Source organism: Prinia subflava, chromosome 13, assembly GCF_021018805.1.
Source record: "Prinia subflava isolate CZ2003 ecotype Zambia chromosome 13, Cam_Psub_1.2, whole genome shotgun sequence".
In the NCBI taxonomy this organism is placed as follows: Eukaryota; Metazoa; Chordata; class Aves; order Passeriformes; family Cisticolidae; genus Prinia; species Prinia subflava.
The window spans coordinates 13,928,120-13,943,061 of record NC_086259.1 but is presented as its reverse complement, the minus strand read 5'-3'; the positions used below and the strand labels follow the sequence as shown (position 1 = coordinate 13,943,061).

At 45.1% G+C, this 14,942-nt stretch overlaps 1 protein-coding gene across 7 annotated transcripts; it reads left to right on the top strand.

The window, feature by feature from the left end:
* The first annotated feature begins 1,891 nt into the window (after nt 1–1,891).
* CMTR2 (cap methyltransferase 2) lies at nt 1,892–8,080 on the top strand. Of its 7 annotated transcripts, none has more exons than XM_063410787.1 (2): nt 1,892–2,284; nt 4,464–8,080. In XM_063410787.1, the coding sequence occupies exon 2, from the start codon at nt 4,483–4,485 to the stop codon at nt 6,775–6,777; it is 2,295 nt and encodes a 764-aa protein (XP_063266857.1). In that variant the 5' UTR covers nt 1,892–2,284; nt 4,464–4,482; the 3' UTR covers nt 6,778–8,080. The 7 variants fall into 7 exon arrangements, with proteins under 7 accessions (XP_063266857.1, XP_063266852.1, XP_063266856.1 ...); XM_063410782.1 differs by lacking the exon at nt 1,892–2,284 and adding an exon at nt 2,291–2,426; XM_063410786.1 differs by lacking the exon at nt 1,892–2,284 and adding an exon at nt 2,339–2,441.
* The last annotated feature ends 6,862 nt before the right edge of the window (nt 8,081–14,942 follow it).

Below are 14,942 nucleotides of genomic sequence, written 5' to 3'. Positions count from 1 at the left end.
TTATTTTAGCTAGGACTCTTGTGCTGTCATGTGCTCAGTGATGAATTGTTCTCTCCTGTGATTTGGAAGAGCCTTATCTCCAGGAGTCCAGGGGAGTGTGACACTGAGATGCTGCAAGCTACAGTAAAAGCCTGGCAGGGTAGAAATGCAAAGGTCAAGCCTTGCTTACACCACTTTCCCCTGCAATCTGAATTGTAGCTGTTCTCTTGGTAGTGTTATCCAAGCACTCAAGAACACATGAAAAGTGAGTGTTTAAGAAGAAATTAAAAAGAATCAACCCTTAAACTTAATGCTTTAATTACCTATGGCCCACAGAAGTCAGTCAGAGTAAAACTTGTAGCTGGTGTGTGAGTACACAGAAACAACAAAAGAAAGGCAACCAAAACATCACAGCACCACTAGAGATATCAGAGAGAAAAGCAAAACTAAAGGAAAGCTCTGTTCAGGCTTTTATTGCTAACAAACATTTCAGACTGTAACATATCTTTGACCTTCCCACTAACTTTAAATTCTCATGAGCTAAAGATAAGATGTTAGCCATGCCATTACTGTGTGCCCTGTACAATCAACAGAGACCAGAGCAGGCACTGAAGAACTCACCACACCCTCAGCTCAACACTCTCAGCTCCCCACCTCACCAGCTCCCGTCTGCTTTCATTCATTTGTCCCAGCTCTCCCTCTACTTTTACACAGCCAAATATGTTGAGTAAAAGGTGATTTTCTAACAGGTCAGTTAAAGGGAGAAGAGGCACTGAGACAGAGAAATCTTCCATCCACACCTCAGCTCTTTCTCATTAGGTAAAACTTCTTTCTGATGAGGCAGCCAAATGGTAAAAACCATTTCATTACACCACTATTAGGAGTCAATGTGACAGTCTTGGCTGGAAAAATACAGTCTCTCCTTTTTCCCCCTCATGGGATTTAAAGAGTTTTAGTCCTGTATCCCTGTTTATAGGTAGCAATAAGATTTTTTTATACTTAAGATTCTTTTTTATTTTTATATTTTTAGTAATATTGCTTCATTTTAGAAAGCAAGTAAGCAGTTAAAAAGAGGGGAGGAAAGTTGTCTAGTCATAGATGCCTGGGCTCAGTAATGACTTTAACATACAAATTCTCTCATGTACCTAGAGCAGGTGAAAAGATCCCTTATGTATACATTATTATATCCTTAAGATGGACACGTAAAGGATTTTTTTAAGTTACTGGGCTTCAAGCAAAATTTTCCCAAGTTATCAGTTCTGGAGTACTAGTACTGATAGCACTGCATTTCTGTACCGGAACTACTTCTGGCTTAGGACTCGATTGAGCTTCATGAAGAATATGTGAGAGTGCAAAAATCAATAGCAGGAAGCCTGGTATTAAAGCAAAAGGATTTCTGCTTACTCATGCTCCATTGTTGGCTATTTGTTCCCAGAAGGGCCGGGGAGTGCCACATTCCTGAACCTGCATATAGGAAAATCCCCACAATATTTAAAGTCTCGAAAGCAACTTGCACCTGCTGTCTACTGTAGTAATGAATATGCTTTGACCTTTCTGCTTCTGTGTGCAGATTAGATGCTGTTTTGCTGTCTAAAGTGTGTGTTTCCAGGGATGCTGCAATGGATGCTCCCTGATGCTCATTATGACTCTGTTAATATTTCAAGGCTCTTGCCTCCTGCTAACCCAAGCTGGGTGTAACAAGTCTCCTGGGGATTTAGAAAGGGCAGTAAGATGGGTTATTATGTGAAGAGTCTTCTTAAGTAACTGCCTTGTGGGTTACAGAGGGCAAAGCAAGCTCTGGAGGAGCATCACTGCTGACTCCGGAGACAGCGTGTGCTGAGCCGCGGCCTCTGCAGGGCTGCGAGCCGATGGCGCTGGGCTCAGGCTCACACCAGGGCGTCGAGCCCCAGCCCTGCCTCTCCAGCGGGCGGCCACACATCCCAACAAAGCCCTGCTCCTCCTGAGCAACCTGCCAGCGCTAGCCGTGGTGAGTGCTGCCTGGATGACTCCAGCAATGCCGTGCTGCTGGGCTGGGCTGCCCGCTGCTCACAGGCGGCTCCTCCGCTCCCTTTTCCTCGTGAGAAACAGCCGCCCTGATGCTCCTGGATGGGAACGGAGCCGATCGGCCGCGCTGCCGCCCGCCCGGCCTGCGCAGCCTTCGCGGGACTCAGCCGCGAGCCTTCCCCGGCGGGGATGGCGAGAGCCGCAGCGGCAGGAACGCTGCCGGCCCGGGCCAGGGCGGTGCCCCGAGGAGAGGGCGTGCCGGGCGGCGGGCAGGGGCCGGGCAGGGGCCGGGCCGGGCGCGGTAAGAGCGGAAGCGGCTCCGGGCCGCAGCCGCGGCCTCGCGTAGGGAGCGGGCGGCGCGGGCGGCGCGGGCGGCGCCTCGGGCGGGCGCGGCGCTGCGGGCGGAGCGGGGCGGCCGGGCCGGAAACGGAGCGCGGCGATGGGTGAGGAGCTGCGCGGTGAGGCGAGCCCGGAGCTGGCCGGAAGGGGACTGGAAATGACGATGGAAAAGCAGGCGCTTGCCTGTTCTTGCCATGCGCTGAGTGAGCTTGGATTTAGGGTTGAGCTTGTTAGTATTGTGGCTGGAGCTTCGCTGGGACAGGCTAAGAGAGCTGGGGTTTTCAGCCTTGGAGAACGCTCCGGGGAGACCTTAGAGCCCCTTCTAGTACTTAAAGGAGACTGAGGTGAAAGAGGGAGAGTAGCTTTTTAAACGGGCAGATAGTGGTGGGGCAAGGGGGAACAGTTTTAAGCTAAAAGAGGAGAGATTTAGATTGGATGTTAGGAAGAAATTCTTCCCTGTGAAGGTGGTAAGGCCCTGGTTGCCCAGAGAAGCTGTGGATTCTCTATCCCTGGAAGTGTCCAAGGCCAGGTTGGATGGAGCTCTGAGCAGCCTGGTCTAGTGGAAGGTATCTCTGCCCATGGTTGGAACGAGATGGTCTTTAAGGTCCCTTCCAACCCAAACCTCTTCTATGAGTAACTGAGGTGAGCTGTAATTAAAAGCTTATACTCATAGTTGGTGTTTAAAATGAAATAAACTAGTCCAGGGCACAATGGTCTGTGTTTTTTGCAGTTTTCCTCATTCCTCTGAACATCTTAGAAGAAAGGACAAGATTAAAGCCAGAGCTCATCTGCACAGAGGACAGTGAAATTCAATCTGCCCGTTGAAAGGCCTTAAATTGGAAAGGCAGGATGAAACCTCAGCTGTGTGTATGACCATGTGCCTCTCTTCTCACAGGGCTGATGGTCATGGGGAGAGACAGATGGGGGCTGTGGCCTGAGATGCTGCATGGGTTCGAGGGGAAGAGTCAAGTGCTGAGGGTGACCATTGTTTCCAAAGTTTCTCACCTCTTTCAGTTTTAAGCTAATATTTTCTCAAACTCAATTATTATGTAACACTTAAGGTCATTGTATTTTGCTTTTGAGGGAATGGGTGGGCTTGAGGGATGGTTAAAGTGATAGGCGCAGAGATTTTCTATCTTGCGTGTTAATTTTGATTAAATTATTTCGCTTAAATGAACATTTTAGTTTGGAATCAATTGCTGGCTGGCTGATTTCTGGTTAGTGCCTGTCACTTGTGTGGTGTGTGCTTTGTGCTGAGTGGTGGAGCAGATTGCAGCAGCCTCATCAGCTTTGTGTGGAGCGTGCTCGTGTTTGTTGGCCTTTACCCACTCGCAGCACAACACTTAGCACTACTTTCTTCTTTAACATCAAGCACTTATTCCCATTGACCACAGCTGCAACCAAGTCCTCTCATTTCAGGTTTATCACAGTTGTTTCAATCAGTAAAGGAAGGCACAAGGGTTTGCAGTCATCTGGCAGAGAGTGGTAATGCTGAGCAGAGAAAAGGGGTTTTGCTCACTGGCTGGTGTCCAGCATCCCTCCAGGGCCCTCCAGCTCTCCAGGGTGCCAATGAGGGGCTCCCTCAGCTTTATGCTGGGGCTGGTGGAAAAGGTGGAAGTGTTGTTCCCACTTGGGAAATTGGAGGAGCAGCAGCTGTGCTCCCTCTCAAAGTTGCTTTTGCTTGTGGCTCCCCACCCTCCATACTTTGAGCTCTCAGATAAACACTGCCATAATCAGATGGTAAATTTTAAAGGCCACTTGCTGAATTTGGAGAGCTTGTGGTGTGTTCTCTTTTGTGACTGACAGAGATATTTGTGTTGAAGTGTTTAGACCCAGACAATGAGCAGAATATTTAGAGTCAGTGAAGGGCCAAGCACCAGCAAACTCTTCACTTACTATGTAAATGGCAAGATGGGGGATTGAATTGGTGAACCTTCTGATTTCCTTATTGAATAATGACCTTATTTAGGATAGGTCTCATTTACTTTCCTTGTTGGTGCATTACTCCATGAAGCATTTACCTCTGTTGCAGAATACAGCTGTTAAGCAGGACACATTTTTATTTTTTATAAAAATCTTTTCCTATTTCTGTACTGGTGTGATTGGAATGACATCATTTCTTCTCCCCTGCTGTTGTCCAGGTTGTGAATCCACCCAAGAATGGATAAATGCAAGCAGCCTTATGTTAACCAGAAGACCAGCCTTGAAAAGTTCAGTCCTGAAATTCTTTCTGAAACTGAGAAGCTCTTTGCAAAGAAGTTTACTTACACTAAGCCAGTGAACGATGAATGGAAGCTGCCAGATCCCAGCAATGCTTTTACATGTGATCATGTGGAATTTCACTCACTCCTGGCTCTGAAGGACTCAATGAATGAAGTGAAGAACCAACTGAGTGACAAGAACCTTGAGGATTGGCATCGGCACACCTCATTCACCAATAAAGCAGGGAAGATAATATCTCATGTGAAGAAATCTGTGAATGCTGAGCTCTGTACCCAGGCATGGTGCAAATTTCATGAGATCCTATGCAGTTTTTCTCTTCTCCCAGAAGAAGCTCTTCAAGATGGAGAACTGAATTCTGTCCACCTCTGTGAAGCACCTGGAGCTTTTATAGCCAGCCTTAACCACTTCTTGAAGTCCCACCATGTCCCTTGCCACTGGAATTGGGTAGCTAATACTCTAAACCCTTATCATGAGGCCAATGACATCCTTATGATGATCATGGATGACCGCCTGATAGCAAATACGTTACCTTGGTGGTACTTTGGCCCAGATAACACTGGGGATGTGATGACATTAAGACATCTAACAGGACTTCAGAGCTTTGTGAGCAATATGACCACAGTCCATCTGGTAACTGCTGATGGCAGCTTTGATTGCCAGGGAAATCCAGGTGAGCAGGAAGCTCTCGTCTCACCCCTTCATTACTGTGAAACAGTCACTGCTTTAATGATCCTGGGCACTGGAGGCTCCTTTGTTTTGAAGATGTTCACTCTGTTTGAACACTGTTCTATCAACCTGCTCTTTCTGCTAAACTGCTCTTTTGAGGAGGTCCATGTCTTTAAACCAGCCACCAGCAAAGCTGGAAACTCAGAGGCCTATGTGGTTTGTCTTCGCTATATGGGCAGAGAAAGCCTTCATCTGCTTCTTCCTAAAATGACACAGAACTTTGGAACAGAAATCATCAACAAAGCCCTTTTCTCCCAGCAAGCACTACCAGAATCATTCCTTAGAACACATGAGGAGTGTTGCATGTTCTTCCACAAGTGCCAGGTGGAGACTATCTCGGAGAATATTCGCCTTTTTGAGCACATGGAAGAAGCAGAGCAGATGAAACTGAACAAGTTAAGAGACTGTGCAGTAGAGTTCTTCATGCGAAACTTCCACATGAAACCCATTGGCAGAAATAACTGGCTTGTCAAGAAATCCCAGGCTGGTTGCAGCATGAATGCAAAATGGTTTGGGCAAAGAAACAAATATTTTAGTACATACAATGAAAGGAAAATGATGGAAACCTTGACATGGAATGATAAAGTGGCAAAGGGTTATTTTGATCACTGGGCTGAGGAACATAGTGTAAATAATGCTGGGAACATGTGCATCCTGGAAGGATCATTTTCTAACCTTGAATGTAGCTTTTGGTACATTTTGGAAGGAAAAAGATTGCCAAGGGTAAAGTGTTCTCCATTTTGTGATGTTCAGGTCTTAGAAAATCTTAATGAAGCTGTGAAGGAGTTGGGTGAGGGGAGGCTAAAAAGCAGATCAATGCTGCAGCCTTGTCACTCTTGCAAAGTTCTTCCTGGGGAACTCATACTGGCAAAAGTATCTGACCTTTCCAGGTGCCATCAGGAAGTCCTAAATGAAAGTTGTAGTGAGCAATTCAAGTGCCTTGTGGTGGGCTTTCCCTCCCTCTGTGACACAGAAAGCCAGCCCAATATGGAAATAAAGCCCCTGGACTCAGCCTTGCTGCTGACTTTCAGCTTCTCTTTGCTGTACGATGGAGAACCAAAGTACCAGCAGCAGCTTTTGGAGTGTGTCCTGCATTCGCTGGCCCAGCTGGCAGCAGGAGATGCCTTGGTTTTGCCCGTGCTCTCCTGCCTGACACGCTTCACGGCCGGGCTGGTGTTCATCCTGCACTGCTGCTTCAGGAGCGTCACGTTCGCGTGTCCCACCTCGCGGGAGCCGCTGCGGGCCGGCGCCGCCTTGCTCTGCGTCGGCTTCCGCGGCGTCCCCGCGCCCGTCCTGGAGTTCCTGCAGCACCTGAGTGCACTCGTCAGCTCCCTGCTGGACACAGACTCTCCCCAGCAGGTTCTGCAGTTCGTGCCCATGGAGATCCTCCTCCAGGGCAAGCTGTTGGAGTTTCTGTGGGATTTAAACACAGCCATTGCAAAGAGACAGCTCCACCTGATTGTGCAGGCTCAGCAGCAGCAAATGACTAGTGACATTCCACTTTAAAATAATTCTAAAACTGCGTGAGTTGCTGCTGCTAGACCTTGTTTCACAGGCAGGCAGAAGGTGTTAAAAATGTTGTTAATGTCAAGGTAACATTAATGCAAAACTGGTGTGACATTGATAGTGCTGGGAGGATGCTTTGAGCTATCAATCCTACTTGCAACATATTTTCTATGTGGGAAATAGAGAAAGAAAACGAGATCTTGATTTCTGGCCACTGAGCTGGGTGTTTGAGGATGCAGAATAACATGGAATCCTTGATTCAGTGGAAGCAAGGGCTGACAAATGAGCATAAGCCTCAGAGCCTCCTGCTGCCATCCTTAAAAACTGGCTTTTGACATCCAGTAATTTACAGTTGGTTTAATTCTTAATGATGATGTGGGGGAAATACTGTCTAGCTTGCCTTACCATTTTGGATGGTATGAAATGGTGGTGGTTTTGGGTACGTGTCCCAGTTTACCATTCTTTAACAAGAGCCTCTGAATTTTCACCTTGTAGCCTTTGAATATTAGCCTCTTCTTTAGCACTTCAGTGAGTGAGGACTGAGATAAAAATTTCCTTGCCAAAGCCTGATAATGGTTTCTCCATCTCATTCTTGCAGCTGTTTTGTGAATGCCATGCTGATATCTTGAGTTCCAGTTCTTTGTGCACTTCAGTCACTTGACAGAAGGATCAAGTGGAGCTGTTTATGCCAGAGAAGCGCTCAGCCTCTGGCTGTTCATTGCTTACTCTTCAGGCAGTAATTTGGATTGCCATCAAGCCCTCTCTTGTGACTTCTTATGGGTCCAAAACTGAGCTCAATTCTCAGGAATGAAATTTGCTAAAAGAATTAGCCAGTGGCTGTAGACACTTAGGCTTGTAACAAGCAGAACCTTTAGGAGACATTTAAATGCAGCAAAGTTCCACCAGCCACGAGAGGCTCGAGTAATGTGCAGTTGCTGGGATTTGCCAGCCTTTCTGTGCTAAAAGTCCTTAAAACAACAGCTTTGAGGTGTTACCACCCGAGCAAACAGTTCACCAATTGTGTGCTGCCTGTCTTGTGCCCACAAGTGTGTTCATGTCTGTGTGGGAACCCTCAGGGTTGTGCAGCCATGAAGCTTTTGTGTTGTAAGTAATCAGTGTGTGCTTTTAGTGTGAAGGATACATATATTTTTTGAAGTAGAAGAAAAGATGTTGATTTACATGGCTTTTGTATATTTTCATTTTATTGACAAATATTGAGAGTGTTAAAAGATCATTTTTGAAAAGAAAGAAAGGAAAGCAAATGTTGTTTGGAGAAAATAAAGCCTTTTATTTTAGGTTTTCAGTGTTGCTGTTTATATGTTTCTTTACCAAACATGGAAGAAATCAATGAAATGCAGTAGGGGAGCCTGCAAAGGTTTAATTTTTATTTTTAGCCAGGCTTTTCTCATCTTGCCATTTGGATCTATCCTTCATGAGTGAAGGCTACAGTCGTCTTCATTTCTCTCTAACTTTAACTTTGACGTTTTCCAGCTTAGAGAGACTCCACTTGAGATGTCACAGCAGTGGAGGAGGGCAGCACACAGTTCCCCTTGGCCTTGTCACTGAGCCTTGCAGTCTGTGTCCCTCTCTGTGGTTGCTGTAACTCTTAACAGCAAGGATTTTCTTAAAGATCTTCAGTTTCTCCTGGCTGTGATAACTGCTCTGGTAGGACAAGGTTGTTATACACTGTATTATTTATTCTTTTCCAAATGTTCTCATGCTAATTACTTGCCTTCACCGATTAAGAAGAAGCTGTGTGCCTTGTTCCTCAGGGCTGGCTCTGCTGCACTGCCAGGGGTTCCAGGTCTTCAGGTTGCCTGTCCAATTTGGACACTTGCCAACTCATTTTGATTGCAATTACTAATGCTAACATGTTTTTCCCATCGCCTTTCCCTTTGGAAGTAAGTCACTTTTGATCTTGGGGAAGATAATTCTGTGTCCTAGAGGTGTGAGATGACACAGGAAATGAATCCTGTTCAATACTTTCATTTCCATACAGGTTGGTGGTTTTTTGGGGAAGTCTTTATGTAGGAGAGGAGTTGAATGGATGCTGAACTGCGTGACAGTGTTGCCTCTCTTGGTTTTAGTGAAGCTTATGGCTTAGCTGTTGATGTCAAAATGTTCTTTAGGATGTGAGGAATTTGAAAGCATCCTTGAAACAGGAGACTGGGTTGGAATTCCTTGTTATGGTGATTGTCAGGTTGATTTTGGTAGAAATACTGTTTTACTGAATTACAGGGAAATGTAAATGCTCAAGAATGTATTCAAGCTTATATAAAGTTTTATGAAATATTTGCATTCCAAATATAACAATATAAAAACAGTGCCTAAAGACATGAAATGGCAGATTGGAAAGTAAAGAGAAAATATGGATGTCTTCATTTTGCTGCTGCAGACCTTGAAAGATACATATGCAACTTCTTCAGTCCTTAAAGTCAATTTATATGCTACATTATTTATTATTTTGATTATGCATCTTATTTGAATTTTGATAGATCTTAATATACTAGCATGCCTGGCAGTTTTTGAGTTTAAATAGTTGGTGTTGAAAGCAAAGACAAAGCACTGAGCCCAAAGCAAATCAGCTTTCTCCCTGGCTGAACAGCTATTTAACAAATGTCCTTTTTCTGTCTTGTGTCAGGTCCTCTGTGTCCCCCGTGGAGACTGGGGAGATGAAATTTTACCTGTAATACAATTTGCAATAGAGCACCACAGTAAATGGCTCATTTTATTAAAACAATAATATGAAATTGTATATTAAAATAATATTTTTCCTCTGTAGGAAACTTGAACAGATTTATTGAAGTATATCTTCACAGTGCTTTACTAAATGAGGATGAGTCGCTTGTTAAAGAATTGATTTATCTAAACTGGGGGAGAGTAGGGAGAAGTGTCTGTCATTTGCTGGTGAATTGATATGTTTAGATTGGGGGATAGCAGGGTGAAAGTGAATCAATATTCAAAACTTATTTGTTGCTGAAGCCAGAGATCATTATCTGGGTATCAGAGATGAATGAGCAAATGCTGCCTGATCCAAATGAAAGCTCATGCCGAGGTAGCCCCAGGTCCTCAGCTGTCAGGTACCTGTGCCTCAAAACAATGACCCTGTAGCCAGTGGGTAATGAAACCTCAATTAAGACTGAGGAATAAAGGGACTGTGGTGAAGTGCCTTAATTTAAGTCTCTAGAGGGTTAAGGTGATTAAATACTTGGCTTTATAATCAGTTGACTGCCCCAGGTTGATGACAGAGCACAACTCAACCACTGAGTTGAAATGTAATGAAATCTGTCTTGGGGTCACAATTAAACCTGATTCTAAGGTGGCTGCTGAACAGCTGCACGTCCCCACAAATAATGGTGTGCTCTGACAGATGAGTATTTAGCAGAGGAGTGTGGGGTGGTCAGAACTGTGTGAGCCCTCTGAGCATCTCCCTGCCTTCACTACTGCAGCAGTGCTGGTGGTACCCAGCCATGCAGCTGCAGCAAACCATGCCACCAGCTGTGCAGGCAGCAGGCAGAGCCCTGCATGGAGTACATCAGTAGCACAGGATGTGTTTGGGATTAGTGCACCTAGGGCTGGGCTGGCTGCAGGATTCATGGCTGGTGGGAATGGTGGTATTTGGCAGCAGAAGCTTGTCACACCTGAAAACCACACAGCAGCTCTTTGAACTGTCATTGAGTGTTAGCACAAACTAGAAGGGACCTGGATCCAGCTAATACATTGGGAATTAAAGGAAAGCAAGTTCAAACACTTACTTTTGCTCCTTGGGAACACTGGAGAGATTGGTTCACACATAGGGTGAGCTTGCACTTTTTGTGGAAACACCAGAGGAGGCTGGTGTTTAGTAAGTGTCAGCACTATGGTCCTAACTATAAATCACAAAGTAATTGATTTCAGGGTGTTAACGAAATTTAGATTTATGGAAAAGTTCAGTTATGCCTAAGATGCACAGTTAATAGCACTGGCACTGAATAAAACCCAAATTAACTTTGTTTCCATTATGAAACAGGGTAGTATTAGCCCATAAATTTATATTCATATAAGTAGTTTAGCTCTTAATTATGTGACTAGCTTTGTGAAAGTTCTGTGCTTGAAAACTGTTTTCAGACTTGGAAACCTGTTCAAAGCTCTGGATGATGTCCAGCTTTCAATTCCCTGCAGTATCACTGCTCTGAGTGTGAAAACTCAAGACCAGACTCCGGCTGGATTTGCTCAGACTTTATGGAGGGAAGAGTTTGAGTAAGAAATGGATTAAATTCAGGTGTAAATTCACTCTGACTAGTTCCTCGCCAGATTACAGAGGGGGGACAGGCAGGACAGCCACTGCTCATTCAGATGCTGGGACAGTGGGGTTTACCAAAAGGGAGCCAGAACAGAAGTTACAAATGTAAATTTTATAAATTTACAAATGTACAATTGTAAATTAGACAAATTCTGAGTCCTCTCTTACAATCCTGATGACAGACTGTGCTTAGTGAGTGTAGCAGGCCTCCGAGCTGGTTTGGGGCTGAGCACATGCAGCAGCTGAGAAGACCTATTTATGTTTCAGTAACTGACCTTACTCATCACATCACTCTCTGCAGTTTTGAAGTGACCCCTGAAGGAAACAGTGACAGCAGCAGTCTCAGGAGCATGAGTGGAAGTAATGAAGCAGTAATTAGCAATTAATAAAGTGTGGTGAAACTTTTAACTGCTGTGCTGGCCTAGAGGTCTGGTGCTGGAGTGGAACAGTCCCTTGGAAATCTACAACTCGGAAACTTAATTATCATAATTTCCTTTAGACACCATCTGCTCTTGGAGCCAACTTGTATATTTAATTTTTTCCTTGAAGGTAGGTGAGTTCTAAGGACTCCACTTCTGTGGCTTTTCACAGCAGAGATTAAATTGAAGCTGGGATCAAGATATGGGGAATGAGATGGCCCCTGTGGCTGATGTGTCCTACAGAGAGACTGTGAGGGCAAGGTTCTGTTGGAATAGCCAGCAGAGTGTCAGAAAAGTGTTGGAAAAACATGGACAGAACCTTCTTTGTAGTTGGCAGAGCGGTGTTACCTTTTCCAGGGGAGGCATAAATTGAAATTGTGCTGTCTCTGTGCTCTTCTCTTCCCCTTCCCACCCAAGCCCTTCCAAGCCATGTCTGGAAGATGCCACTTTTCCAGGAGTGTGATAATGAGAGACAAGGATTGCTAAGGAGCCCTCCTGACTGAAGTTGCCAGACAACAGGCAAACCCCAGTGAGGCCAGTAACACTCTCTGAGGAGGAGGGACACCTGTGGCTGTGGGGATCACCGTGGGGAAGCTCTTTGCTCCTCAGAGCTGTCGCACTGTGCTGCTTTAGCAGGCGTGTGCTGGGTTATGCCTTGCTACACACTGGAAGGTCAGCCAAGGCCAGAAGCTAAACTACATCACCACTCCTTGCTCTCCTAAAGATGAGCCTGAAAAATGGGTAGATCATGAAAACATACTGCCCAACACCACCAGCCTTCCCCTCATTCCCTACTGTGTTAATCATTCATGGCAGGAGCTAAGAGCAAGTCAGGAGAGTCAGGTTAGGCTGAAATACCTTTTGATTTTCAGCTATAGGAATGCCCAATGGACTTGAACAGGGCAAAACACTTTTCAAGCAGCAAAGGTGCAAAAATGGGACATGGGAATTTTGGAATATGTCAGTGCAATTTTAGACGTCACTCGTTTGCACTGAAGGCTTGTAATAATGATTCTATTTTGTCTTGTGTAAATCAGTTTTAATTAATAGAGCAGATGTACCAACAATGCATCTGGAAATGAAATGGAGGAAAAAAGAAAAGAGGCAGCTGGTGCTAGTGGATGTAAATATTTGCTTTTTGGGAAGTGAAGCTCTGCAGAAACTTCAGGCTCCATTTCAAATTCAGAAGCCTGCTTCTTATGCCTGTGGAGCTATATGGAGCAGAAAAAATTAACTAAACCATAATGCTGCTTTATTTGAATCTAGTGCATGTGATGTAAGTAGCCCAATTTTTGGAATAGGGCCAACACATGAAGTCTTGGTTCCTGCTGAAATATTAAGACTTTGTTGATGCAAGGTGCATTAATGCCAGAGGAGCTGTCTCTGTATGAAGAAGCTTTCCCAGGCCTCTGCAGTACAGTCTAGGCTTATGAGCATGGACAAATGGAAATGCTAATGTTTGACCCTTACTAGAGCAGAGCAAGGTGCAATGATGTTACTGAAATATGGTCTGATGTGTGAAATATGGCAAACCAAGTGTAACAGGTCCATATATCTGAAAGCTGCTGCTGGGGAGGTGTGACAGATGTGTGGATGGACTCTGAGCCTTATGTGAAGCTGAGGGTTGAAACAAAAGCAAGACATGAATTGCAGCTTTGCAGGTGTTGATGGAACTCTCCACAGTTCTGTTGTGTTATTTTTGTGCACTCTTAACTGAGAATGGTCTTTTAAATCTTCCTCCTTAAATCTTCCTTTCAGTATTGTACCTTTTGAGAAATCCCAGGCTATTTGTGTTAGAATTAGGAGAGCTTTTTGTTCTCTTTTGTGTTTTTTTGTTAGCGCCTGTAACTGCTAAGAAGAATTTGAAAACACAATCCTGAAAGCACAAAGTACCACAGCAAACATAGAATGTAACGTGCAAGACAAACCCACTTTTAAAGCAAGTCATGACTGGCAAGTGGTGATGTCCAACCTGGAAGTGGCAGTGTGGGAGAAGGAAGACAGTAAGGGTTGATCCAGGGCAGGTATTTTGTGCTTGGTGAACCAGACAGCAGGGGTGGGAAGGATTCCTGGAGGTAGTTTAAACAGCAGTGCACATAGTGTTAATATTAGTGTTATCCTCTCTGAGGATACGACAGACTTCCTTGCTCTGCAGTTTACTTTTGGAATAGGACATCAGGATGCACCCAACCTTCTGTGTACATGTTCTGGTTTAGGGTTTTGTGCCTTGATGCTGAGAATGCCCCACAGCAGAGGGAACACCTCAAAATGGCAGCACAGACCAGAGCTGAGGTGGATCTGGATCCAAGTGAAGCTCCTCTGTCCTTAAGGCTTAGATAAGAAAGTTTGCAGGTGTAAGTAGTGCTGCTGCTGAGGGGATTGGGTTTTCCAGGCCTGGGAGCAGATTATAGCCCTGTCCATACTGTGTTTGCATTGTGGAAGCTTGTGTACAGTAACACCTCACTGTCTGTCCCCTCTGTTTCAGAGCTCTGCTGTCAGCTATTTATTACCCCACTCTGGTTACTGCTGTCATTGTCCTGCTATCCTTCATCCTTAATTGTCCTTGGTGAGCAGCAGGCATTGGGAAGGTGGTGATGAAAATGTAATGGATTGGAAGAGGCAGCAGGACCGCTGGCTGTGAGAGATTTGTACGGTGCTCAGTCTCGCAGGTGAAGCAGCTGAGCTCTTTCAGAAGGATGATGTGCTTGAAGATGGGTCAGACAGGGTCACCAGGACATGATGACATTTAATTTTGCATTATAAAGGGATTTTCCACTCAACTTCAGATTAATAAGCAACTAGTTCTTGATACTTTAAAGGCAGAATCTCCTTCAGTACTTTTAACATTACCAGGTGTTGAATTGGCAGCTGACAACCCCACTGGTCTTGCTTGTCTATCCATCTTCCACGCCCTGTCTGCTGTCTGTGTGGGCTGAGGTTGTGTGCATTTCTGGAATGCCTGCACGCATTCCTCTGTCCATTGTTTCTTATGGGAAAGATTGAATTGTGGTCAGTCACATTTCCAGGATCATATCCTCCTCAGGTAATGGGATGCCTGAAACTCTAGTTTAACAATTTGGAGAATTATTGCAGACCCAGAATTTAGGGCTGAGGAGTCAAATGAAGAGAGAAGAATGCAGAGCACCCAGCTACAAGCCTTTACACCCTGGTTGTGTGTGTATTCAAATGCATGGCTCTATCTCCCCAGGCTGCAGAAGTTATTGTGGGGAATAATTCTCTGTTGTTTGAGGATTCTGGAGACTAACTGGAAGAGGTGTCACATTCTATCTGACTTATTTTATTCCCTCACTACAGCAGGGTCATTCTGACTGTGTCCTTAGGGTGTCCCTTTCAAGTCCTGGCCCTCTGAGACTTGAAGGGCAATGAAAAATTTGCCTTCAGACCCTGCGGACTGTGTGGGGGCTCCAGCAGGTGAGATGAGGCTGTGCCCAGAGAAGGGATTT

Bases quoted from the DNA above. Each gene is read 5' to 3' on its own strand.
- CMTR2 (XM_063410787.1), top strand. From the start codon at position 4,483: ATGGATAAATGCAAGCAGCCTTATGTTAACCAGAAGACCAGCCTTGAA.